The following is a 25,512-nucleotide window of genomic DNA, read 5'->3' as shown; positions in this document are numbered from 1 at the left end:
TGAAGAGCTGCATAGTCATCCTCTCCACAGTGGCCATATTACATTATGAGCTGGGGCTGGTGACAGATGAGATGGTTTGTAGCCTTGTAATTCGCAGTAACTCAATGCAATCTTTTACTTAGTATTCATACTCCCAAAAAAACTCAAAAGGAACTATGATTTCTGGTCTAAACAGAACAGAAAATATACAATGTTTTTGATATCTAGTTCTCTAGATTCAGACTAGAAGGGATCAGTGAAACCCTTAGCTCTGTAGATGATAATAATTACAGCAACAAGAGCTAACAGTTATTGAGAACCAACAATGTGCCAGGTGCTCTCTGTACGCTATCTCCTTTAATTCTAACAATAACCTGTGGTTTAGGTTCTATTAGGATAAGATATATGCTCAACATCACATGCTGGTAAGAGGGACAGTCAAGACTTAAGTGCATGGCTCCTTGTCCCCAAAGCCCATGCTTATCACCATTACACCAAGTCCTCACTGCTTCATCTTACATGTACAAAAATTAATACTCACAGAGGCAAATTAGCTTAATCAGGATCTCTCATAGAGTTAAAAGCAAAGCCTCCTGGAAATTAGGCCCCTACATTTCCTTGTGAAGGGCATTTCTTGTTTTTCTTTTTTGTGTTTTTTTGTTTTGTTTTTTAGATTTTATTTATTTATTTGAGAGAGGGACATGAGAGAGAGCATGAGAGAGAGCGAGAGCACAAGCAGAGGGAGAACGGTAGAGGGAGAAGCAGACTCCCTGCCAAGCGGGGAGCCCTAAGTGGGACTCCATCCCAGGACCCCAGGATCATGACCACAGCTGAAGGCAGATGCCCAACAGACTGAGCCACCCAGGTGCCCTGAGGGCATTTCTTAATAGTCATACTGTTTCAGTTTATAGAAACCCCCTCCCCAAATGTTCTGAAAAAAAAGATGAGATTATGAACTAAATATGCCACAAGATCTCAATAATTTACCTAATTGTGTCATAATTTAATATTAAACTAAACATATTCATTCCATGGTGTTTCTTGGTGACTAGGCATTGTGCTCTGTCCTAAAGACATAATAATGAGCAAGATATTAATTGGCATTAATCCATAATCCTTATTTATTTGTACAATAAATGTTTACTGAGTCCTCTATACCATGACCAAAATATGATCTCCAGTGAAATCATATTTTGAACTGTCTCATTTATTGATTCATTTGGTGCATATCAGTTGGGTGCCTACTAACTTCCTGTCATTGTGCTAAGCACAGGAGATACAATGGTGAAAAGATACAGTTCCTGAGCTCAAGGAGCTTGTGATCTATTTACAGAGGCAAGCAAATAAATGGGAAATTAAGTATAATATAATGTATGTTATTGTAGTATCAGGTGCTGTGGGAGTACATAAGAAGGGCACCCAGAGACGGTTCTTTAAGCTAAGACCTAAGGGACCTAGATGTAATGTAGGAAAAGAGGGTGTAAAAGAGCATTTAGGAAAAAAGGATCACCTTTCTGAATTTGTGATTGAACCATAAAAAGCAGTGAAAATCCAGTAATTCATCTCTTTAATGATTATTCATTCATTTACCAAATTTATTGAAAAGCCTAACACTTTATTTTTTCTTAGTTTATTATCACTCACATGGAATGTTGGATACATTTGGTCACATGAATGAATGAATGAATGAATGAATGAAGGTTATCACATGTTGTACTGAATGCCTGTTGACGATCTCTAGTAATACCCTTTTTTTCTTGATAAAGTATTAATAAACAATAAAGAACTTGAATCCACAGGTCAATACCATGGTTCTATAAACCTTTGAGGCTGACTCACAAAATCTTGTTTAAGTCTCATTCAGGATAATGAGAGTGGGTAAGAGCTATGCTCTAGAACTGTGCAGTCCACTATGGAAGCTACTAGACACACGAGGCTATTTAAATTTAAATTTATATGAACTGAAACTGAAGTAAAAATTCAGTTATTCAGTCACACCTTTTTAGTGCTTAATAGCCACATTTTAAGTGCTTAATAGGTGTATGCGACCATGTTGAACACTGCAGAATATTTCCATCATTGTAAAAGGTTCTATTAGACAGTCCTACTCTAGAATCTTGATTACAAGTTTCGCTAAATCATTGATAATTATCACAGTGCTGAAGAAATTGTAGGTGCTCAATAAATAGTTATTGATATTTTTAAATTTAGCCTTACTCTCTTTTAATAGCAAAGTTTCACTTGTAAAAGTAGAAACCAATATGTACATAAATCATTTAACATATTTTATGTAGCAATCAAGGTAAAACACTTGATTAATGGTCTGACAGTCTCTTTCCTGAATCTGGAATACCAGAAAATTTCCCAGCTGTTGGTGCAGCATGGCCACTTAGGCAAGACTGACAAAGTACTCTCAAAGGTGACAAATCTCAATTCCATGACCCCTCATGTTGCATTGCCCACTTTCTGGCGGAGGTGCTAATGAGTAGTATCACTGCCAAGAGTGCACAAAGCAAAAGGGAGAAGGAGATGCCAAGGACTCACAGAATCTACTTTGAATAATGAAGAATTAAGTATCGTTCATCTTAAACTGATTTTCCAGACACAGTGCCAAGAAGCAAACAAGTAACTTTATAGACTTGATATCAGAGTCTAAAAGGGTTTCAGAGGAGACATTTGGCACCTGCATCTGAGTTTAACTCACTTCATGAATAGCCCCTCCCCACCCATTAGGATATGTATAATTAGTTTAAATGTGGTCACTACACTGGTTTATGTGCTTATAGCTGCACCGGCTCAACAATATCCAAATGGTCATAAGGTGAAAAAGTAGAGTTTGAAGATCAATGATCATTAAGCATTAGTTAATCTGTTTGCTTATTTATTGACCTCATTCCAAAAAGAATTAAAAATCATCAAGAGCAGCCAATGGGAGAAATCTAACATACCTAGTTTTTTGTGACACAAGACACATTTTGTAAATCATGTTAAGTTTGCTAAGGATGTTTGGACCAGTCTTTTGTTTCTTTGTTTTCTTAGTGTCAGCAACTGTAACTGTAGCTGCAAGTGGCTAGATACGGTTGGCAAATATGACAGTGCAAATATTCTGTAAATGGCATTGAAAACAAAAGCAGAAATGGAATTTCTGACTGCCCTCAACCTGGAAACATGGTGCATTTAGACTCCGGTTGCAAGGAAATATTAAAATACCAGGCTGGCAAAGTGAACTTAAAATTTTAAATACAAATAACCAATAAATATTCAGGAAAATAGTAAGCCTCATTATTCATCAAAGAACAAAATTTAACCAACAAGAAATGAGCTGGTGTATTTACCTCTCAGATTAGCAAAATCTTTCATAAAATGAGAAAGCCTAATACTGGTGCAGATGTAATGAAAAGTCTCTCACACATTGGCGATTGAGAGTATAAATTAGTCCAACTCTTTAGAAAAACAGTTTATCGGTATGTATCAAAAGTCTTCAGTTATGCCCTTTGACATGTTAATCTCACCCCTCAAAATATCATAAACAGGGCACCTGGGTGGCTCAGTTGGTTAAGCGACCACCTTCGGCTCAGGTCAAGATCCCAGAGTCCTGGGATTGAGTCCCGCATCGGGCTCCCCCTGCTCTGTGGGGAACCTGCTTCTCCCTCTCCCTCTGCCTGTTGCTCTCCCTGCTTGTGCTCTCTCTCTCTCTCTCTCTCTCTCTCTCTCTCGGTCAAATAAATAAATAAAATCTTTAAAAAATATATCATAAACAGTTTGTGAAACTGGGAAAGTCATACTGAAGAAGATATACTTTGAAGTGTTTATGCCCAAATTTGAACAACCTAAAACTGAGGAATGATTAAGTCAGTCACACAGAATACAGAGTTATTAAAAATATGTTAACCTGAAGTTTTAATAACTTGGAAAAATGTTGATATTTAGGGGAAAAATATTACATAATCATATATTTGATTGGGCATGAGCTCAATGATAAAAAGAATATATAAGAAATACTCAAAATATTTAACAACTATCCTTTCTGAATAAGATTTTATTCTAATTATGTTTCTGAAATTCTACAGAAAACAGGTATAAATGTTACATTTGTCAAAATTAGATAGTAATTCTGACTGATCCATAAAGCAAAATGTTGATTAAGCTATATTACATATAATTTCACTAAATTAGATCTATAAACAGGATTGAATTGGAGCAAACTTTAGTGGAAGAGAGGTAATAGTTATAGGTCATATCAGAAAAGTTATTAAGGTACAGACAGATGTTGATGACATCACAACCTAGAAGATAGGAAGTCAACAACCTGGAACTTTAGCCTCCCACTGGTGCAGAGCAATTTTTCTGAAAAATAAAAAGAGCTTCAGGTGTTGTTTACAAAGTATTTTCAAAGTGAAGTGGTTGAAGAGAGCGTGGAATCTGGAACAAGAGGCTACACCAATTACTAATTATATTTAATTTTTTCACAAATTAAAAACTAGTTACATACATGCACACACAGAGAAATACCTACTTTGAATGATTGTTAGGAGGTTTGAAAAAGCTTATGTACGTATCTACCATGCTGCCTGATACAAAATATGTTCAGTAAAAGTAGCTATGAACTTGGTTTCCAAGAGAGTTACAGAAATCACTGGTTGTAGAACAGGAAAATATGCAACAGTCAGGAATCTACAGCGAAGTCCCAAGAATCCCAACACTGTAATGGGAAGTTTGAGGTGAGCAATATTCAGAAATCCAAGCAGACGGGTAACACTAGGGAATTCAGTCAATGAGGGGTATTAGCTAAAATGATGGATTTGAAGTATCTAACAAAGTTTAGCAAATAATAACTACTTTATAAGTATTAAATCTTAAAATCTGAACATTCTTATAACCAGTAATGATAATTTAAGCTTAAAAAATAATCTATTTTGTCCAAGTGATACGGGTGCTTTCTGAACCGCAAAGTTCAGTGGCACCCCACGTCTTGCTAAGTACAATATAAGCTCTTTCTCCTGGGATTTATGACATTGTACAGTCTGGTCCAATTTGCCTTTCAGTCCTTACTTCCTATAACATCACGCATATACCCTATACTGCAGACACACACACCAAACTGCTTGCTATTTGTATGTTCTTTTGTATGCTTCTTTGATCCTGTTTATGTTCCCTCTGCTCACAATTTGTTGAATGAACAACTGAATGAGTGGACAATTATAAAGACTAACTTATAGTATCAAATTATCCAACATTTTGTTTAAGCATTAAAAAAAACCAGCAGAGAGCTATCTTTGAGTCTCCGCTAATGTTGCACAGATTGATTTTTGATGACTTTTTGTTGTCTGTTCATATGTTTCTTGAAGCAAACATGTGGATTTCAGAACTGACATGATCAATTTGGTTCCTAGCGGCTGCTGCAGCCGACATGGCTTACCACCATATCAGACCTCCCATTGGCTACTCCGTCCCCAAGCCCATATCATCTCTGCTGATGCGAGGGTGGAATGCATGTCCTGAAGTGAGTAATTTTTATTTCCTCTTAGAAAATGTGTTATGGTCAAAACCTGTCCCAAATAGTGTAACTCCAAAGTCTACTTCCAGTGTGTATTTTAAGACTGTCAAGGCAGGAAGACTGATTCGCCTTCTGCTCTGTAGTCTCTAATTGCCTCAAGAAGTCTGAGGATCTCATATTTCTTTGCTGCAGCTCTCTGATTTTGAAATGTTTCTCACAACTGATTAGCAAAAGAGAGACCAGGGTATGACAGATGACTCACAGTCTCATCTCAGCTGCAATTTTATTAACTATGCTTGAACCATACTTAGTCATTTTCCGAAGAAAGAAGCTTGGCACAAGATGGATGTGTGTTGGCTTTTCGCCATGAGGCAGGCCTTCAGGCGAAGGCCCCATGACAAGTGGTCTTTAGTAGCACTGGCTCAAGCAGGAGTCCAGAGACCTTGTCCTAGTCCTCCCCTAACTCTTTAAGTGGTTATGTGATAAAGTGGTTAAGAGCACAGATGGAGGGATTGATCCTATGGAAGGAATAAGTAAAGTAGGATATGTAAATAGTGAAAAAAAATTTAAATATGATCATAGATCTAAGAATATTAAGGGTTACACTCCTATAATCCCAGAATGAAATCTCAAACCACTTGTCTATGGGAAAGGATTCTTCTTATCTGTGCCAGGCATTTTGATGTCTACTTTGTTCTCAGAGAATGACAAAGGAGGAGATTCCACAACTTCTCTCCTGATAACACGGTTTAGTACAGTGTCTAAGACTCTCCCTGCCAGCATGTTTTGTTTTCATTGAAATCCTTGTGTTTTGATGTCAGCCCACATTGATTCTTCTGCTCTGAGTAGAGGGAATTAGTTCACATTAGTTCACAAAAGCGTAGCTGTTGTTAACTCAGGAAGTACCCCACCAAAGGAGAAATAGAATAAGCCCCAGGCCAGATTTTGGAAGGAGAAAGCAAAGTTCCCCCTTCTTTTTTCTAACAGCAAAACCCAGACCAAGTCATTACCCAATCCCACAAGTATACATGGAGATTCTTAAGAAGAAAAATAAAGATTATTATGGCATGTGGATTGAGTAATCTCAAAAGAAATAACCTTATGGCATGTGGATTGAGTAATCTCAAAAGAAATAACCTCTTCTCCTGACCATTCCATTTGACAGATTATGTATTTATTGGTGTTGAATCTTCTCTCACTACCAGAAAGCAGGGACTTTTTGTTTTGTTTTGTTTGCTCCTATAACCTCAGCACCTAGAACCATCCCTGGTAGATGTTCAAAAATATTGGTTGAGTAAATGAACGAGTACCACTATTGCTTATCAAAGCCTCCAACCCCCTCATCTGAATTTCAGTGTCCAAAAAAATTTTGTCTTGAAAATTATATGACCTAAAATAGTTTGGGAAAAGCTTTCCTTATTTTTCAATACAAACCTCAGGCATATTTTCTAGGAATAAGTGTGTCAAAAAAGCTAATCTGGAATTTCCTTCTCTCTTTGGTATATATAACATTAAGTGTAACATAAACAGTCGAAGGAATCCCTTTTGCTTTTATTAATGGACAAGATCTTCATGATTAGGATTATAAATAAGGGACATATGGAAGTTTTCATTTGGAGATAAAAGCAAGTTATTAGCAACTTCTAAAAGCATTTTTGGGGGGTAGAATGGATGTCACAAATAACAGGTTAGGAAATAAGAGAACCAGATTAGGGCCAAAGGAGGGTACATTTGAAGTTTAAAAAAAATACCAAGAGCCCAAAAATCAAGTGCTTAGTGGAAAAGTTTTATTGCTAAGCAGCAAAGCCAGTCAGACCAGGGCCTGGGCTCTGGAATGCAGGGAGAAGGATGAGGGAAAAGCATAGTAGGAAAAAAAGTCTCCGACTAGCCAGCTGTATCCGGGCTTGCCAGACAGGTGGGCCCTGGCTGGGCTGTGCTTTCCATCTCAGCATTATGAAGTTGAGCTGCTGGATGTGACGTGCCTGAGACATCAGCGTAGTGCCCACCCAGTAAGGTCTTCACTGTGTGAGTAGGCTCAGTGGTGAGGAGAAGGGAAACAATGGGCTAGTTTTCATTCTTTCCTTCAACAATCATTTATTGAGTCTCTTCTCTACACAGCCCCAGGAACAAGTGCTGGGGATTCAATGGAGACGTGCTCTCCATGGAACCTCAGTAAGGCCTAGTAGCCAAGTGGAGATTAGTTGAATAAACACATAATTTTATAGTAACAAGCCAAAATGAGGAAAACAAGATTAGATGAGAATGCCTACTAAAGGAATGGGCAAGTGAGGGACAAAGAGATAGTGTAGGTCAAGAAAGGCTTCCTGAAAGAAGTGACACTTGACCAAAGATCACAAGCATAAATAGGAGTTTGCTGAATGAAGGGCGGGCGGGGGGGGGGGGGGGGGGGGGTTGGTGAGAGAGAAAAACAGTCCAAGCAAAGAGAAGTGTGCAAATTCACTGAGAGAAAGGACACAAGGAAGAGACTTATTAGTTATGGGAACCCTGTAGCCAGTGAGGAGTTAGATCTCTATACCATCATTTGAAACAAGTTCATCTTTAGATCTGAGACAATAACACCATGCTCTCCTGGTCCTTGCTTCTAGGTTATCAACTTCACTACTCATTCTTTCCTTACATATTTGTCTTTGCCTCACTCCTTGAATTTGAACCACATTATTATCTCCTATGCATGTCTTCTTAGTCAAGACCTACAAAGGTGGAAGAGGGCAGTGAGAACAGCAGCCTATAGGAAATGGAAAATGCTGGTTGGAAAACCGCAAGAGGTGGGAAAAAGTCCTGTTAGATCTTGGAAAGCTTTGGAAACCAGAATAGGGAATTTGGATATGAAATCCCAGGCAATTATTTTTTTGTCTCTAAAGCAGTGCAGAAATATGATGAAAGTAATTTTTTTGGAAAATTCATCTGAATTTGATATGAAAAGATTTGATAACTTACTCAAAGAATTTTATGTGGTTCCTATAGTGAGACAGGCACTGAATTATCTTCTAGTGTGATTGGGATAGTTGAGCATTGTTTCTTAACGTGTGGGCTGCACGTTACATGCTCCAGTTTACCCAGGAATATTTGTTAAAACGAAGATTCTGGGGCCCAATTCTAAAGCTACTGCATCAAAATGTCTGGGATGGAGCCTGGGACTTTGCATTTAACAAGCACCTCAGGTGATTTGTGCCCAGTAAAGGCAGAGAACTAGTAGGCTGAAACGGAAGCCAGACACTGAAGTCAGAGCGTCCAGCTGGGCTGCTATTGCATTAATCCAGTTGATTACAACACAAAGACTACAGTGGTTACCATGGGGATTCAGGAGCAAGGGTAAACTTTGAGAACTACTTCAAAGGAAACAGCATTCTAAGGAGGTGAAAGACTGGATTTAGGAGATGGAAAAGAGGAAGTAGCCCAGGAGAGCTGTCATCACTGCCCTCTGAGAATCAGCTAGTGACCAGAGTTCTCCTTAGGCCCTTAGGTATCACAGATATTGTTGGCAGTGAGAGAACAAAGCCAAGCACTCTGCAGTAAGGCGAAGGCGCAAAAAAAAGCATAGAAAAGGAAAAAAGGAAACATAGCTACCCAGAGATTAAAAAAAACTAACCTGGTCTACAAAACTAAGGTAACGGTCAATTAGAATAAAGTTATTGTGCAAGAAGTTGGCAGAGATGCTCTTCTCACCTTAAAGGCGCTTCACCAAATGAAGTGGGATCAGGGGAGGCAGACAGATGGCATAGGAGCTAAGCTCAGGCAGAGAGGCTGAACAAAAATAGAGGGGAGAGGAGTTGGAGTTAAAAGCACGGAAATTTTGAATCCAGGGAGAAAACAGAAAGAAGAGAGGGAATAAGGTTAGGGAGTTTCAAAATAAGAAAGTTACATCATTTGCTGGCAATTCTGAATAGGAAAGAAAACAGAAGATAGGCGGGGCATGTAAGCAATATTTACATTGTTCTGTAGTCTTTTAAGCTGTACAATATTGCCAAATGTAGATATAAAGATCCTGTTATATAGAAATATATTAGAAACTACATTAATATATAAAATATGTAAAAATATATTAGATATAGATAGAGGAAGAGAAAGTACTACCTTTTTTTCCCACGAGGAAAAGTAAAATATTCTATACCATGAAGGTATGCTTTCGATGTTTTACTGGGATATCAAAAATAAAATTGTTTGAGTATACCTCTATCTTTCCAATAAGTGTGGCTTTGAATGAGAGATGCTTATTCTACTATTGCTTTTAAATGTCATATTTATAAGGACATTTAATTCCTGTGCACAAGGAGGAGTACTCACACCAAACAATAGTGACATGCTAAACTCAAGAGAGCAAACCTTGAAAGCTTACATACTAATAGGTTATTTAGTTTTCAAAATCTTAAGTTAATAACAATTGGCAATAAAGCGTGTTAAAATTCCCTTTGTTCAGGATCCATTGTGTTGATCGTGAAGCCCCATTTGTTCTTCTAAAATGATTGAAGCCGAGATCCCCACCTAGTGGATTTAGAGGATTTTACAGGTTTTACAGAAATAGCCTACAACCCTTGGAAATCCTTAATTTTTTCTCTTAGAGAAATAACAGGTTTTAAAATCTCTACTTAAGATCTAGGATAATTGTCAACAGAGCAGTTGCAAATGGTTGAAATATACCAATATGCATATCAGCTAGACTACAGTTAACAAACAAAGCTCAATTTTTATTTTCATACCATAATTAAGAAAACAGATCAGGCACAAATATGAATATATAATCATCTTTGTAGAAAGCAATATTGTAATACCACTAATTGAGATGTGTATAGTAATTTCCATAAAATAAACATCAAGGGTAAATCTATTCAAGTACTTTTTTTCTTATTTAATCTTTCATTTGCTTAAAGCTTTTTTTTTTTTTAACGTTTGCTTTCTTTTCCAGAACTAGGCAAAACTTTTCTTTCCCATTTTTCCATTCCTTTGAGAAGCAAACTCAGTTAATTGTGTCAAACCTAATCTTGTGGCTCCATCTTTGATTTTTGCATTATATTCAGTCATGTACTTTTATTTCATTGATAACAGAGAGTTACTGAGGAATTTTCCTCCAAAATAATGCATTTGGAATGCCTGCAAAGACTAGGAGGTGTTTGTGTGTCCTTTTGAAGAAAGCTAAAATAGAAAATGATTATTAGTTGAGTTCTGCCTGTAAAGGTAATGGATCAGCGTAATCGGCAGATGGTGGATACAGTGTAGGTTTGGAGCATAGTTTTCAGCTTCATTTATTCTTCTAGGAATTAGAGGCACCTTATTTTTTGCCTCAAAACTAATGTCTTTTAATTCTGGTAAGGAGGAAAGCACTTGCTGTGTCTCACTGTCCCTGCACCTTCTTTATGTGCACTGTTATCTTTATCTGGTTGAGTATTTTGAACTTCGCCTAAATCTTGCATATTACAGTTAACTCAAAGATCTATTTCGCTACGAGAAGGTCTATTTTCAGCTTCAGGGGAACACGTGATACTCAAATCCTTAGCTGTAATAGTAGCCTCAGCAGAGCTTGAATCATACAACATATGTTTTTCACTTTCTCCATTTTCCCAAATTTGCTGCATTTCTTTTCTGCTGCCTTTTAAGGTCATCTGTGCACTCCTAATTAATGTACTAGAATCTGCCTTGTTTTCATGCGGCATTTTTTTCTCTTCTTTCCCTAATATCTGTATCTGTAGTGTTCCGGTGCCATCATCTATGGGCAATGCATTTGTGCCGTCAATTTCTCTTTTGCTGCTATTAGTTAGATTCCAAATGGCTTGAGTACTAAGAGAAGTACTGATTTCTTTGGGAATCTCTGTTCTGTTTTGGTATGGGGTAGAATTTGTCTTCATGAAAGTTAGGTCGCCCGTGGCTTGTGTCTCAGAGGAAATGAGAGAGGAATCCTCAGTTTCTGACTGAGGAAGTTTTATTCCAACATCATTTCCCTCATCCATGATACAACCTTCCGCAGTTTGATGTGGTATTTTCCATTTGGTCATTAACATTTTTTCCTCATTAGCAAGTTGTTCATGACTTGAGTGTTGCTCTACATGTTTTAAAGTCTCATTTTGATTTAAAGTATGTTCCTTATTGGTGTCAGTCTTGTGGACACCTACAAGTGGTGTTTGATTTCCTAGGGACAAAGAAAACTGATTTGGCTCAACGGTCTTTGATTTGTCCTGCTCCATGTGCTCAGTGGGCTCTGTTGCCTCTTGGTCAGTAGACTCCCTGGAAATGTTGGGTGGTAAAACATCACTTTCTATGTTTTCCCAAATAGCTGGTAAAGACCTAGGCACTTCCAGTGCAAGGGGAGTTGCACCTACCGTTTGCTCAGTTGCAAATTGAGAGCTTGAATGCCTGTGTTCAGCTATGATGGGTGTGGGCAGAGGCAGTGTTGATGAACTGCTATCAGGAATGAGGCCATTAGGGTGACAGTTGCCTTCCCTGGAGCTCTGGGTGACTACAGGTAAGTCATTAGCACTGAGCAGAAGAGTCTTTTTAGTGTTTTTTTGGTAATATGGGCTCTGCTTTGGAGCGTGTTTGAGAGGCATACTCTCTGAAGTGAGTTTAACATAGTTGTTACTCTCTGGCTGTTGGGGAAAATCTGCAGAGGACACAAGGTTTATATTGGCCTCTCTCTGAGAAGCTTTAGGTAATTTATTTGGCAGTAACAGTGCTTGTTTACATTTCTTTGGGAGATCTGGCAAGGATTTTTCTGGATGGACTTTGACTTTTCTAAAAGGGTGTGCGTTTACTTTTACCCTTGAATTTGGCTTTTTAATTTTCCCTTTGAGGTCAGATTGATGGGTTCTCTTCTTTTTCAGAATCTGTGGATCAGTAGGCCATTTTCTTCCTTTGTTTCCCTCCTGAGGATTGCCACATTTTTTGAGATCCAAGTTGGTCAGGTGGTTACTTTGATTTTTCTGCTGTTTGCAGTGGGTTGATGTTTTAGATGACATCACCAAACTATTTTTTTCTACTAAATCACGATCACAGAAGCTAACCCTCTTAGGGGAATATGTTTTCTTGATTTTTGTCGATAACCTTGATAACTCCATGTTGTCCTCACACATAAGGAATTTTTCTATTGCACTGTTAATTTGGATTTGCTCTTTCTTGGCCTTTGAACGTTCCTGACAATTTGACTTCTTTTCTTCCACATAATCTTGAAATTGATCACAGGGCACATACTTACAGATAAGAGAATTGTTTGACTGAAAATAGCTAGGCCCGCTCCGTCTTAACTGTCCATAAGGATCATCATATTTTGATCTATGTTTTTGTAAGATCTTTTGTACACAGTGTTCCTCGGGCTCATGAAGCTTGGATGATGAGCCTGTAATAAAATGTCTCTGCCTGTGAGGTTGTAAGCCATTGTCTTTTTTTTCTATTGGAGGCTGCCATGATTCATTTGTTAAATGCTTTTCAAAACTTTCTCTTGCCAACATTGAAGCGGATGTTGCATATCTTCTACTAAATGTGTCACTGTTGATATCTGCTGAACAAGAAATGCAGAAATTTAGGACTGAACTGAGTTTTATTACCCCAACCAAACAGATGCTTAGAAACCTAATGAAAGGTGCAAAAATGATTCCTCTGATTATGGCAATTCTTGAATACTTCCTAATTTTTAACCAAACCCACAAAAGACTTTGGGCAGTTCAGTGTGTTTACAAAGCTACTCTTTATGGCCACATCCTAATCCGTTGTGATGCTGATTTGAAAGTTACAGAATTAGAAATAAAAACATTCATAGTTGTACATCTTTACATTAGTTGTCGGTTGAGTTAGCTTTAAATATGAATAATATTTAAGCTCTTTTCAAATGGCCATCACAATTTTTTTTCTGCATTAATTTCTCAGCTGGGACTAAATATTAGGAAGAACATGATGCTATATTGGGTAGTGTTTAGGTTTCAAACACAAGATACCCTCAACAACAAAAAAGAAATACCTGTGACACTACCGGCTTCATCAGAGACCATACCTGTTTTATTTCCCATCACTTAATATACGATTAATTAAATATTTGTTAAATGAATGAGTATTTTGGAATATGGCCTGATCTGTATTGTAGGAATCTCTATCTGTGAATTTTAAATGGTACATGTTAATATGATATTAATGATACCTGGTAAATAATACTAATGACAAAAATAATAGTAACATTTACCATTAATTAAGCATCTTCTAAGAGCCAGGCACTGTGCTAAGTACTGTACCTTCATTATCTCGTTTAATATTCATAGGAGATCTGATCCACTGGACAAGTCCTTTTGTCATATCCCTTTTACAGATGAGGAAAGATGCTTAGAGAGGTGAAATGCTTTCCCCCCATCCCATGTCCACTAACGATATGGGCAGAACTTGACCCAGGTCTGTCTGACACTAAACCCTATCCTCTTAACGACAATGCATATTAGGTTTAAAACGACATCTTATGAGTGTTCTTGTCTTCTGAAATTGTTTGTTTTATCCCGAGGAAGAAAGGAGTATTTCTGTTCAGAGATAGAAAGGAAGACACGAGCTAAGCTTCACACTAGCATCTAACTCTTAAGATTTGCCTTCAACTTTCTGGGGAACATTGGAGAAGCTACTTACTCAACAGGTATCAAGAGATAAGACTTAGATAGGAATTTTATATGGATATAAAATTATTCTGGGGAAAGAATTTTAGCTTTTGTCAGATTCTAAGAGAGTTCTGTGACTCAAAGATAAATATTCAGAATTATTGGACTAGATCATCTCTAAATCTCCCCTACTCCTGAAATACTGTGATTCTGTGTTTCCAAGTTTGAAAACATAATCAGAGTGACATTGACTCTTACTGACTTCTGCTCTAAAGCAGATATGGCCTTGGTTGTTTTTTCCTCCAATACCTGTCCTCTCCATCTCCAGTATAATGCCTGGCATGTAGCAGAATTTCAAGTCTTTCTTAAAAGTAAATGTATTGATTTGACAAACAAATGTGTTCTCTGTGTGAAACAAGGGACTGGGTTTTAAATGGTTAAGAGACAACATTCCCTTCAGTATAAGAGTTTCCCACAGAAAAGTTAAGGCACTGGACAAAGCTAAACATCTGCCTGAGGTGTGACTCTATTGAAAGGGTAAGTGCTTATTTCTTTCTAAAATAAAGCCAGTCTGATCTGGTTTCTATGGCAGATTTTATTCTCTTGACTATTCCTCTCTTGAGTCAAATGATCAGTCCCCAGAAACTAGTAAGAACTGGAGTCTGGGGAATGCAATGGAATAAATTCATATCCTGCCTTATGCCACACATGAAATAACATACAGTTTCATTCTTTTCCAATTGTCCCCAAATCCATCTTAAGGGCCATATCCCCATGGTGAGAATTTCTTGGTGCAGTACCTCCACCATTCATATTCTGAGAGAAAGCTCTGCTTATTGTAAACCAATTCAAATAAATGACAGGAACCTCTTTACAGAGAAGCTGTCAAAGTTTTCACTGCTGAGACTGAAAGCATCACCTTACTATTCAGGAAGGAAAAGGAAGACATTTAATTCATTGCCTCTGCCTAAATATTGACATTGCCCATGTACAGTGGGTAGATGTCACGGCCAGATTCACTTGGCTCCCAACATGGGATGATGAATTAAGTCCTGACTTTCCCTGGACTGGGAAGTTATCATCCCTGACAGCTCAGCAAGCAAAGTGTGTGTCTTGACATCATTCCTGAAATGAATCACTAGCATTAGAAGGCCCATTCTTCTAATATGTCATGCTCTGAGAAGGTTCCTTACTGCAGAATTGGCATTAGAGCTCGAAGGATGTTGGAATAAAAGCCGATACTCAGCCTCCCATAAATCTTAACAGCATATTGCTATTTAAAAGCCTTCTTTTCTTTAAAAAAAAAAAAAAAAAAGAAACTTGTTAGGTGTTGGGTCACAAAATTCACTTTCCAACAGGCATAAGATATACTTACTCTTAGCTCCTGAGGGTGGCGGAGTCCTCATCTACACCTTACCCCAAACACACACGCACGCACACACATACACACACACAGATCTAGTGTCTTTAGAAGAAGGATAGACTGGTACTACACAATGATTTTTAGAGCATTCTACTGTTGAGAAAATTAAAGGAGATTATGTCTTTCAGAGAAATTTAAACAGAGTGGGATTTTCTAAAACAAGACAACTCACCTATTGTTCTTGTTACATGCTGTGGCAGAGTTTGAGGTTGGACTTCCCCAGGCTCATGATTCCTTAGCTTTCTAACTCTCTTTGGACAATATCTTGTAAGTAAGCCTGCTTCATTAAAAGCTGCCATATTCCCAGGAGGCTCTGAACATCCTGACTGCAGCAATCTGCCACCAAAGCAGAAGAAAGTGCTGTCTGCCCCATGGTCTTTACCTTTCAGGTTTCTAAATGATCCATCAAGGGCTGTGGACTCAGAGGCCAGTGCTGCTTGATGGCTGTTTTCCTGTAAAAGCGGCATTTCCTTTCTGGACCCCACAATGGACATGACCTTTATCTCGTTTTCCTGAGTTAAGTGGCAGTTACAGTATTCCTTAGCGTGGTAATTTCTTGCCTCATGAGCACACAGGGATTCATCGAAGGTTCTGCAACAAAGGTTTTCTGATGTGTGTTCATTTGCTTTGCCTTGTTGGAGTTTCCAGTTAAATACAACTAAACCTAGGCAAGTGAGACCAACAGCTCCTGTGACAAATAGAGAGACCATTAAAAGATAACATCAAAGGAAGAAACATATAAATCACCAAATGTGAAATCCACAAATATCAAGGTTAATGGTTTAAAGGATATCAGAATGGGTGGGAAGTCTATCACCATGGAGAAAAATATCAGTCCAGACAGAGGCTATTTAATCAACATTGTTCTGTTTGTTAATTTGGATCTCTCTTTGTAGCTATTAAAAATTATAAGAAAAATACCATCTGGAATGCCTTTGGTAGAAAAAAAGGTTTTTTTTTTTTTCATGGACTGAGATTCATTCAGGATAAAATAATTCTTGCATTAAAATTCTTCTTCTGCCTATAGGAAACCAAGTTTCCTATTCCTTAATCCCATAGTGAATAAAAGTAGACTACATTTAGTACATACCCTGAAATTCCCATATACCGTAACCTCCTCCTATTGTATTTTTATCATCCCTAAAGATTCACCCCCTACCTCAGAAAAAGTCATTGATTTCCTATTATCATCAAGGCCAAACTCCTGGGCATCCAAGACTCAGTGCAGTCTGGCCATAACCTTCCTCCTTTGCCTAATTTTTCATTTTTCATTATTAAAACATGTGTTTCAAACTCTTCAATTCATTAGTCTTAAGGTATTTCTAAGCTTTTGTGTATGCCCTTAGTGACAGCAACTTAGTGCTTTCTCTATCTCTTATTTGAAAATTTTTTTTTGAAATTTATCCTTTAAAAACTATATCAATACCTCTAAATTTCTTGATACCTTTGCTGTTTTTTCCATCTTGCAAAACTCCCACAAAATAATGACTGACATCTAATCTCAGACTGTCTGGAACTGTCCTTTCATGTTCTATGTACATATAGTTTGTCCTCTGAATAAAATTGTAGAGGGCAGTGTTTCTGAAACTCACATGCAGAGTCTAACGTGTTTCTACTTCACTGTTTCCCATCTTGACAAATGGCATGCTCAACCACCTGGATGTTCAAACCAAAGTCTCTTGCATTATACCCCAACTCCCGCTCTGTCACAGTCATTTCCTTTTTTCTTAGCCCTTATAACAGTATAAAATTATTGTGTTCACTTACTTGCTTGCTTGTTCACTGTCTGTCTTGCCCTGCTAGAATTAAGCACTGAGAGGAAATGGAACTTTTCAGTCTTGTTCGACATTGTATCTCCAGGACCCTCAACTCTGGCACAAGCACACCAGAAATGTTTATTGAATATTCTTAAATAAACAGAAGGGATTCTGTCTATGAGTTCTAATAATGAAATGCACTGAGTGGTCTAATCTTACAAATCCCCAAAATGGTGATGGGGAAGACATGGCATCAGTATCACCTAAGTTAGGAGCCCCATTTTCTAAGTCCAGCTCTGACCATGATTTGCTGTGTGAAGTTAGGCAAGTCAGTTCCCCTGGAGAACTCAGGTTCCTGGCTCTGGAAATGAGGACAGTGAAAGAGATGACGTCAGCATTTTAGACTTTTTGATTGACTGCCCTATGCCTGGTTCCCTCCACTGCAGACAACTTTAATGAAAACGTGATGATATTTTTTTGAACTTGAAAGAAAAGAGAAAGTATCAGGCATGATTGCTTCATTTTTCTGTTAAAGATGAAGATTAACCAAAGTGAATAGCATTCTCTGGTAAAAAAAAACGTTCAACCTTTGCATAGTTCACCAGATCTTGAGGTCTTATAAGCCCCACTTTAATTTTTTTTTACAATGTATTTTTAGTGTTATCACAATTTGAAATAATTTAATCTCTATTAAAGATATATTTTTAAAAAGTGGTAGCACTGTTGCTAATTATATACTTCCAATGTTTATTTTCAGACTAAATAATAACCAGACAATATAAACACCAAGGTCCATCTGGTTATGTTTTTAAATAAAGAGCAATAAAAAAAAAAAGTAGTAGCAAAACTTAGATCAGACATTTTATTGCCTAGTAATTCCAAACAAGACTTTTGGCTTTAAAATGTTAAAAACTTACGAAAATAATAAAATTTTAGAAACACTCCATATGTCTTACAGGGAGTAAGAAAATTCAGGATTCAAAGCTTTGTTCTGACACTTTCCTTGGGCAAGTTTTCTAACCTCTCTGAGCCTTATTTTTCCTCCCCTATCAAACAGGGATGATTAATACGACTGGTAATTAAATGAGATACTATATGTGACATTTAACACAGTGTTTCGTCATTGTGGTTTATGGTTATGATTGCTACTGCTGTTGGTTCAGTTCGATATTGCCCTATTAGGTCCTAGAAGACTCATCTGTTGCGGGGGGCGGGGGGGGCAGCGGTTGGCAGGGAGAGGAGTCCAAAAAATAAAATCATTAAGAGGATACTTCGTATGGCTGATGCAGTTACTAAGCCAAATAATAAAGGAAAGAAAGACCTAAATTTTCTTAAACACATGCATCAGCCATTGAAATGAGAGTAGGCATAATCTGATTATAGGGTAAAGTTTCTCCTCTAATTGTGTCTGAATGGCGAGGAACCACTCATTCTCCTGCTGTTGATGCTAGAACTATGTCTACATCACATTACCACTCAGGTATGGTCACTTTCTATTAGTGCAGAGAGCAAAAAGCAGCAAATGAAGCTTGTAGGCAGGCTGAATGCGCTATTAAGAAGATGGTTGAATTTTCATTGCCATGGGCATTGTTGCTATTTTTAAAAAGTGTTCTAACAATCTTTCTGAGTTGGAAAAACAACAACAACAGCAAAAAGCAAATTTAATGATAAGTCCTTGTTGGAAATGTTTCAGCTTCATGAAATCTTTCTCTTTTCATCAACCAATTCACAGAATACGAGGTTTTAAGATGTTAGCATTTAATGCCAAATAACCACTTATTAGTTTTAAATTCACTGAATATGATTATTTATAGTCCTTGGGATTGTGAGGATTTATCTATAGCCAAAGAAGGAAAGGGAATCAGGGGTCAAATTATAGTTCTAAGTCTTTTCCCCGCAATCTACAGGTATAGATTATTAACTACATTTTTACTTCCGAAGGAGTAAAATCTTAGTAGAATAAATTGAAGGGTCAGATTTTTTTAAAGACAAATATTTCCTAAAAACGGCATCTTTAACAATCACTTAATGAGAGATATATAATTATACTTTCACACATTATAACTTAACATGTGTGTAATCATACTTATAACTTATCAGAATTTGTCCATGCATAATAAGCTTCCTACTATTTTGACAAAACCTTTGAATCTTCCAGAATTTATACCCATCTCTACACTAATGTAAGTTGTTAGTAAATTTTTTTCTGAAAATAGATATAGAAAATACCTAGAAGGTGCTGAAAATTAGTCTATTGTAATATTTCCAAAATGATGCCCTACAAAACACTAATTTAACGAAATCCTCTGTGAAAAAAGAGTTAATGGTTAAATAAATTTGAGAAACACTCCAATTGTATCTTCCTCTTAAGGATTCATAATGCTCATTAGAAACTGAAAGGCAATGAGAAAAATGCTGCAATAAAGAAGCCTATTTCACTTTGTTTAATCCAGCATTACCCAAATCTATTTGAACCCTACAACATGTTGTTCACATGTGCATCTGTGTATGTTTTTATTGGAATATCTATTAATTATTCCGTAGAACTAGCACTTGAGTTCTAGTACTCTAGTACATTTAAAGTAAAACTCCCTGCCCTATTTGCTTTTGTCTTTTATGGTAAATTATTTCTTAACACATATAATTACTGACATGGTTACACAGTTTTTAAAATAATTTATCTTTCTGAGAGGATTTAAATTCACTTCCAACTGAATTTGATTACTGCTGATGGTAGTTCCATTGTTTAGACCTGACGCTGTTCTCTATCTATTCTGATTAAAAGTGTAACTGTCAGGAGTTAAAAATCTGATGTTCAGGTTTCACTGGAAACCTGCTATAGAATAATTATTTATAGTACATATTCAAAATACATCAGTTCAGTCCTGGATGTCATTTGCAAGCCTCTGGTTTTCTAGCTTTGGGGCACCCCACCCCTCAACAAAACACACACACACACACACACACACACCTCTCATCACCATGGTTACCTACAAGCCCAAAGGATTTCACCATGCACTGTAAACATAGGGGGAAAACATACATCCAGGTAGATAACTCAAGAAATCTCATGGATATTTGGTCTTTGACTAATGACACTAAGTATCATTTATATCATTCATCCAGTGAGAGGTAACAATGATGCATAGTTAAGAAATGTTTAAACTACCATAGAGAAATTAAAGAGTTGAAAATTATCTTCTCCTTAGTCAGTCTGGGGAGGTATGGGCCAAGTTTATGAATGAGTTGATAAACAGAAATCTTACAAGAATTCAAAACTCCCAAATAGGCGGAAAGCAAGGCACAGAGAGGTTAAATAACTTGCCCAAGGTTACATAGCAAGTGAGAGGTGAGCCAGGATTCAAACCTGGGTAATCTGATTGCAGAGCTCATACATTTAATCACTGTGCTATACAACCACTATAGAGCAGGATGCATGTGATTGCCATAATATCAACTCCTCGTGCACCTGGTTAAGCCCACTGATTCTTACTATACCACAGAGAGACACACAGAAGTGAGTACCTTGAGGAAAGAGACAATGTCTCATCACTTTTTAATCCCTATTTCTAGTGTTTTAATGAATGTCCCAGTACTCCATGGCAAATGGATGATTGATAAAATGTAGATATTATTCCTGCATTACAGACAAGAAAACTGAAGTCTAAATGGCAAGGTAACTGACTCAGGATTACAGTGGTTATTATACCAAGACTAGAGTTCTTGAATTCTGGTCCAAGACCCTTTCCTCTGTTAGCTTCTCTGCAACAGGAAATTCTTACAACGTGGGCCAGGTCGGTCAACATCCTCCCACATCTACTCACAACCTCTCCCTTCCCCAAGCCTTGGAAAATTTCCCCAAACTGCCTGGGAAAGGCATCATTTAGTGTATTGTAGTAACATGGAGATGAGCTGGGCACACTTCTCCCTGGCATACCTGCGAAGCCAAGGACAGTCAGCAGGGCCACATCCTGCCCTGGGAGGAGGGGACTTCTGTCCTTTAGAACCAGAGTGACGTTGGAAACCTTGGAATCACAGTTGGTCTCAGACAGCTTTAGCACACTCTTTGCAGTGCCCACAGCAGTGGCCGACGGCTGACACCTTAGGTCCTTGGCATTCCTGAGCATTCGAGCAGAAGACTTAACGTAGTTTCTTAAAAACCGGGCAAGGGGGTATAGATCACAAGAGCAGCTCCACTGGTTCTTATCTAAACTCAGAAGGATTAGCTGCTTCAGTGGAGTGAAAACATCCGGCATGTGGGCCAACCTATTTCGAGAAAGGTCCACTTCCTGCAGTTGAGGCAGGGCCTGGAAGGCATCTTTCCCAATGTAGGAAATAAAATTGTTAGATAAATCCAGATGCCTGAGACTGTGCAGCTTCGTGCCTCCAAAAGAACTGCCTGTCAGATTAGTGATCTGATTCCCATCCAGTTGGAGCCGGGTCAGGCCCTTAGTGTTCCGGAACCAGGAGCCTCGCAGGGTGCGCAGAGCATTATTGCTAAGCACCAGCACCTGCAGACCGTGAAGCTTGCTGAAGGTGCGATCAGTGAGCGAAGAGCTGGATATTTGGTTGTGCTCCAGCAACAATGTCCGCAACTTTGAGAGGCCGTGCAGGGCATCTTCCCGAACATCCTCGATGCCATTTCTGCTCAAGGAGAGCAAGGCAAGATTAAACAAGAGGGACAGATTTGTGCTCTCTATAGAGGCGAGGTATCCATCAGTGATGATTAAAACCCTCGTGGTCACAGGGGCTGCTGTGGGGAAGAAAAGCACAGACTAGAAGCGAGATACACACAAGTGGGAGGGGAGTGCGGTGGAGAGCAAAGATACTCAATGCCCTCTGAGCAATCTTATCACCGGGGTAAGAACAAGAAACAAAATGAAAATAATTCCCTGATTTCTCGGTTGAAGGGGAAGCTGGCTCTTTACCAGAATGATGGATTTTTATGTTCTTTGTTTCTATGACATGTTTATTTGAGAAACATAAACCCATCTGTTCCTTTCGATGTCAGAGTTAATTCACTGTTTGGAATTATCACCATGGATGTTTTTTCTTTGAAGGTGGCTTTTTAGGCATACCATGTACTGACCCGCTGCAGCCCTGCCGGCCCGAGACAGGTTCGCCCACGAGCCACGCCTGTGTCTGCGATTCCTAGCCAGTTTTCCACTAGCAGTGCATATTAATGCTGTGAAGTCAGTCATCTTTTCTCTCAAACCTAAAGGTATAAGTTGGGTGGGAGGAGTGAGAAGGAGGGTTGGGTTTCTGCTTTTTATCTCCAGGCTAAAAGTTGGCAACTTGGTAAGGATCTATATTCTCTCCAGATGACCTGAGGATCTGTCAGTGGGGTTCTCATTATAGTCTGGGTCATCTTGGCCTCCTCTCTAATATCCGTTCCCTCCAATGAAGTACATCATGTGATGACAGGTGGTACTCAGGGCCTCCAACTGTTAAATCCCTTCACCATAATCACCTCAGAGCTATCACTGCTCTGCCATTAGAAATCAAAGCGTTTTAACTCAGTAAAGATGTATTATAATCAGGAGTTATTGTAACACATCTTTATCATGCTAAAATTGTTTTGACTGCAAATGACAGTGTCATAAAGATGGAAGAGTCCATTGTCCCTGGGAGGTCTACAGGTGGTATTAGAACAATCAACCATGAGGGGAGCAAATCACAATCCCCTTAGGAAATCCAGACTACACTGCCAAAACAAAGAGATTTTTAAAATGTAAAAAAAGGATTTTCACAGTGCCTTCTTTTGGAAGAATTGCTCCCATTTCTACAGCACAAACAAGCTTAAATCATGGTGTGTGTGTGTGTGTGTGTTTTTCTGTTTAGTATTTATCACTGATTATTTGAATTCTATTAGTTCTGGCCAGTTTAGCATTTTGTTTCTCTCAATATTGTTTTTGCTATGGGTTAAGGGAGTTTTATTTTTATGGATCCCCGGTTCTCTAGGGATTTGTCGACTCTGAGGGAGCAGGCTATTGATTCTGTCAATTACTTCTTGTCTAGGAATAGACAGAAGCTCCACTCACAAGTCATCCATTTACTACTCTGTGTTTATGAAATTTAACTTCGTGAATGTGGCATTCTATAAATGAGAAGGAAGATATAGAGATGCTGCAATGTTTCTTACAGACATCAGCTATCTCTGATCAGAAAAAAAATGTAGTGACTTTGGGAAATGTATTTGAGAGGGCAGGAGTTTAGTGTTTAAGTGTTTTCAATACTAACTGGAAACAGTATACAACCAACTAGCCTTGAAACTGTCTCTCTCATGTCAGGGATGATGATAACTTCTATCTCTTAATTTTCATAGAGTCATAGGATTTTAGAAATGAAATCATCTTCTTTCACTCCATCTTAACTCAGACGTGTTTCTGAAATTTTTCCATTGGCAGAGCTTATAGCTTGTTTATCTCTTCTTGGATATCAGGATGTAAATCACATTCTCCTCAAATTTGTTAATAAGGTGTCTTATTAAATTGTTGACTTAAGCAAGCAATATGTAATGAATACAGGCAGTGTATCTTGTTAGCATTTCTACAGCTCATTTACCACCAATAAAAAAGACTAGACTTTCAAAATTAGATGCACCTTGATAATAATCTGTTTTGCTAGTACATCACTTAATCTTACTAATGCTGAACAATTGCAGTTCAGGTTTCTGATTCATTGATTTTTTTCCAGCAAGTGGTAGGGTTCAAAACTGCACAAAGTATGGACAAAAATATAATCAAAGTGATTTACTTTTTTCTTCTATTAAAAAAAAAGTGTGTGGTTGCATGAAATAGTAGTATTCTTTTATAATAGCAAAATATCTCAGTCACCTCTGAAGGTCTTAACATAGTTTTGGTTGAGACCACCAGGAAGAGGAAAATAAAATAATGTTAACAGTCTCTCATCACTGTGAAAGACTTGCTCTTTGAAAGTTTACCTCTATCAGGCTGAGCCCAGAGAGCCCTCAGCATGATGAAAGCCATGGCAACGAATTTGCCAGATACACTGAACACTGCTTTTTAGAGCTATTGGTTTTATTACCTACTATATAGGTTAGCTGGTGACAGAGGGTTACATCTCTGACGCACACCACACATGACGCAGGACAAGCTGCCACCAGCCGTAACACGATGGCAAAGAGCATGAGCCATCCACCTGAAAGGAGAGGACAAGGCACATCATGATGTTGGCATTTATATCCATGATTTCAGTATGTTCAGCTCATGAGGCATTTGGGTAATTTCTGCTATTTAGTGAGCACCTTGGGTTTTCACAAGATGCCAGATAAATAGCTAGAATTCTTAATTTGTATATAATTTAAACCAAACTTCTAAAGCATTTGACCATAAATTTAGAGAGTTCATCCAGAGCACACCCATTAGAACAGTTTATTTAAAAATTAAATTCCTCGGGGGGCCTGGGTGGCTCAGTCGTTAAGCGTCTGCCTTCGGCTCAGGTCATGGTCCCAGGGTCCTGGGATCGAGCCCCGTGTCGGGCTCCCTGCTCAGCAGGAAGCCTGCTTCTCCCTCTCCCACTCCCCCTGCTTGTGTTCCCTCTCTCGCTGTGTCTCTCTCTCTGTCAAATAAATAAATAAATAATCTTAAAAAATTTAAATTACTCTGTAAAATACGTAGAGCTTGTTGAGCTTTTGCACATACATTATCTTATTTAATTCTTTTAATTCTGCAACGCAATTGGAGGTTGAAAGACTGAAGTTTGGAATGGTTCATAAACCATTTAAAGTTACATAGCTATTTCATATTTAACCTCACATCTTTTAACTCTGTCTAGTTTCTTTCTAGTTTGCAGAAGTTAATCTCAGGCACTGCGTCTTACATAAGTACAAACGAATTATTCTTTGCAGATTTAGATGCCATACTTAGAGAGGGAGTCTGGAGGAGCACCAAGATCATAAGCTCTACCTAGCTTTGAATTCAGCTCTGCTATTTACTGAACATAGTATCTTAGGTAAATTATTTATTTTTTCTTATTTTTTTGCCTTTTCATGTTTAAAATGGAAATAGTAACAGATGCCTACATTATAGAGTATATTGTAAAAAGTAAATGGAATGCTCTAAGTGTTTAATAAATGTTAAATTTTACCATTATTTTTATGCTTTTTCAACCCTCCAATGAAATGTTAGCATCATTTGGATATAATATTCCAAAAAGCCCATTTATTTACATTTTTCCCTAATATATTTTATTTTTTGTTTGTTTGTTTCCCCGATTGATTTAGGGGGGAAAAAAACTTGAAGCACATTATAATAA

At 37.9% G+C, this 25,512-nt stretch overlaps 2 protein-coding genes across 2 annotated transcripts in view; one reads left to right on the top strand and one right to left on the bottom strand.

Moving 5' to 3' along the window:
* The window catches only part of LOC116645655 (serine/threonine-protein kinase TNNI3K), a 322,413-nt gene that overhangs the window by 238,699 nt on the left and 58,202 nt on the right, over positions 1-25,512 (top strand). Inside the window, exon 23 of the mRNA XM_032426036.1 lies at positions 5,373-5,482. Coding sequence (XP_032281927.1) covers positions 5,373-5,482 — 110 coding nt within the window. The remainder of the gene's footprint in view (positions 1-5,372; positions 5,483-25,512) is intronic.
* LRRC53 (leucine rich repeat containing 53) overlaps positions 10,647-25,512 on the bottom strand; it is a 72,714-nt gene continuing 57,848 nt past the window's right edge. The window contains 6 exon segments of the mRNA XM_032419041.1: positions 10,647-10,714; positions 10,717-10,830; positions 10,833-12,980; positions 15,651-16,166; positions 21,173-21,988; positions 24,283-24,396. Coding sequence (XP_032274932.1) covers positions 10,647-10,714; positions 10,717-10,830; positions 10,833-12,980; positions 15,651-16,166; positions 21,173-21,988; positions 24,283-24,385 — 3,765 coding nt within the window. The 5' untranslated portion in view covers positions 24,386-24,396.

Source organism: Phoca vitulina, unplaced genomic scaffold (genome assembly GCF_004348235.1).
Source record: "Phoca vitulina isolate PV1807 unplaced genomic scaffold, GSC_HSeal_1.0 scaffold2, whole genome shotgun sequence".
Lineage (NCBI taxonomy): Eukaryota > Metazoa > Chordata > Mammalia > Carnivora > Phocidae > Phoca > Phoca vitulina.
The sequence above is the reverse complement of the archived record's forward strand: the minus strand, read 5'-3'. Positions and strand labels throughout refer to the sequence as shown.